This window comes from Dendroctonus ponderosae, unplaced genomic scaffold (assembly GCF_020466585.1).
Source record: "Dendroctonus ponderosae isolate FM_Combo_2020 unplaced genomic scaffold, Dpon_F_20191213v2 Dpon_F_20191213_4, whole genome shotgun sequence".
NCBI classification, from domain to species: domain Eukaryota; kingdom Metazoa; phylum Arthropoda; class Insecta; order Coleoptera; family Curculionidae; genus Dendroctonus; species Dendroctonus ponderosae.
In genome coordinates, this window is record NW_026018611.1 from 2,668,980 (window position 1) to 2,670,627 (window position 1,648).

At 42.1% G+C, this 1,648-nt stretch overlaps 1 protein-coding gene across 1 annotated transcript in view; it reads left to right on the forward strand.

The window, feature by feature from the left end:
- LOC109540096 overlaps positions 1–689 on the forward strand; it is a gene marked incomplete at its 5' end in the record, with an annotated part of 1,798 nt that extends 1,109 nt beyond the window's left edge. The window contains 2 exon segments of the mRNA XM_048666037.1: positions 166–318; positions 454–689. Coding sequence (XP_048521994.1) covers positions 166–318; positions 454–557 — 257 coding nt within the window.
- Positions 690–1,648: the final 959 nt, after the last annotated feature.

Genomic DNA, 1,648 nt, shown 5'->3' on the forward strand with positions numbered 1-1,648 from the left:
TTCCAGAAAGTTTCATTTAAATCGCACGAAAACCTGATTTTGGCAAGGCTCCAAATGCGCGCCTACCTTCCTGCTAATGAGTAGCCTATGCAGCCAGCATACATGTTTTCTATGAGATTTGGACTGTCACATGTCACAGGAAATGCAGTCGGAAATGTTTTCCAGATGGACAGATTACAGTGCCGGCGGGACAAGCGGGCGTGGATGTTCTCAATTGTCCGGACGATTTCATTATCATCGATGGCACCCGCCTATGTGGTGACAGATTCAATGACGGTTCCACCGTGATGAACTTCAGCCGGAACGCCCCTGTAGTCGGTAAGTGCTTTTGAAGTAATAGAGCGCCCTCTTTTGCACCGTTTGGGGTTCTCCGGTTCAGGCTAGTCGCGGCATTTTTTTTATTTAATTTTTGCTATTTTTATTTTGTTGATTGATTCGCGCTCTTTCTTCCAGATACGAGCTCTGGCCCCATAGTGATCAACGTGCGCTCTAATAGCAACGTCACAGGGCTGGGCTTCAAGTTGAGGTTTACGCAAAATCGATGCCCCGCAAATTGACCGATTTTTTATGTTTATTTATTTAGTTATTTATTTATTTATTTCGCCGCGGTATAGGTCCTTATCGATCTGGGCTGTCATCGGAGATGTTTCGTGAAGATTAAAAATCGATTATATCAAGGTCTCAGCGTGGTGACTCTTTGTTGCGCCACCCAGTATACCCCACAGCTATTTCCCCAAAAACTTCCACTCTCGAACTCCAATTTTGGCTCACCCTCTACTTTCCAGCGAACAATTGCCGAATTTGACATGCGCAGTGCATTCTGGACCAATCACCAAGTCCCCCGATTGATCAGCCGACCATGTACCGGGTGTTTGAAAAAAATAAATAAATTGCAATTGCGTGCTTTTAATAAGCAATTGAAAATGAACTTGTCCCAGTTGAGGCTGACGTTTGCATTAATTTAGTGGACGTGGGCAAAACACATGACATGACCCTCGATAAGTGCCCCTTAAATATTTACCAAGATGGTAGGTGGTAAATCGGTCGAGGAAACGTGCCATGTTTCTCACATATTTTAAGAAAGCGATCGTTTCATGGATCTTGCCCGCTTTTGGTGCTGGATTTTCCATTCAATTTTCAAAACAGACAGACTTTCGAGGCCATTCCTTGAAACTAATGGGGTTTTCGGGTTTTTAGGAAGGTAGAATTTCTTCCTGACGTGGCCTAAAAACCCGAAAAACCCATTAGTTTCCATTCAATTGTCCATGATTCCTTCGTTTTTATCAATGGATCCCGGAATAGTCCGGGCTTGAGTGCTCAATTTGAGTTGACCAGTTAAAGAGTTTAAGGGCAAAGTTGGAACTTTTCGTAGTGCCCCCGTACAAAGCGCTGTTTTTTAAATTGTTGTAAAAAAATTACTATTTTGATATATGGTGCCGATGGCTTTCCGATATTAAAGATGTTTTGAGATAAGTTTAATTTTTTCAAAAAATCGACCCCCACCCTTGGAAAAATTTCGACCAAAAATCTAAATTTCACATGGGTGTCTTTTGAGCTCAATCGATTTCTTTCGACGTAAGAAGGTCACAAATATGCATTTATAAAGTGTTTGGGTCAATAATAAGGAAGAAATCGTCGGCTAAAGATC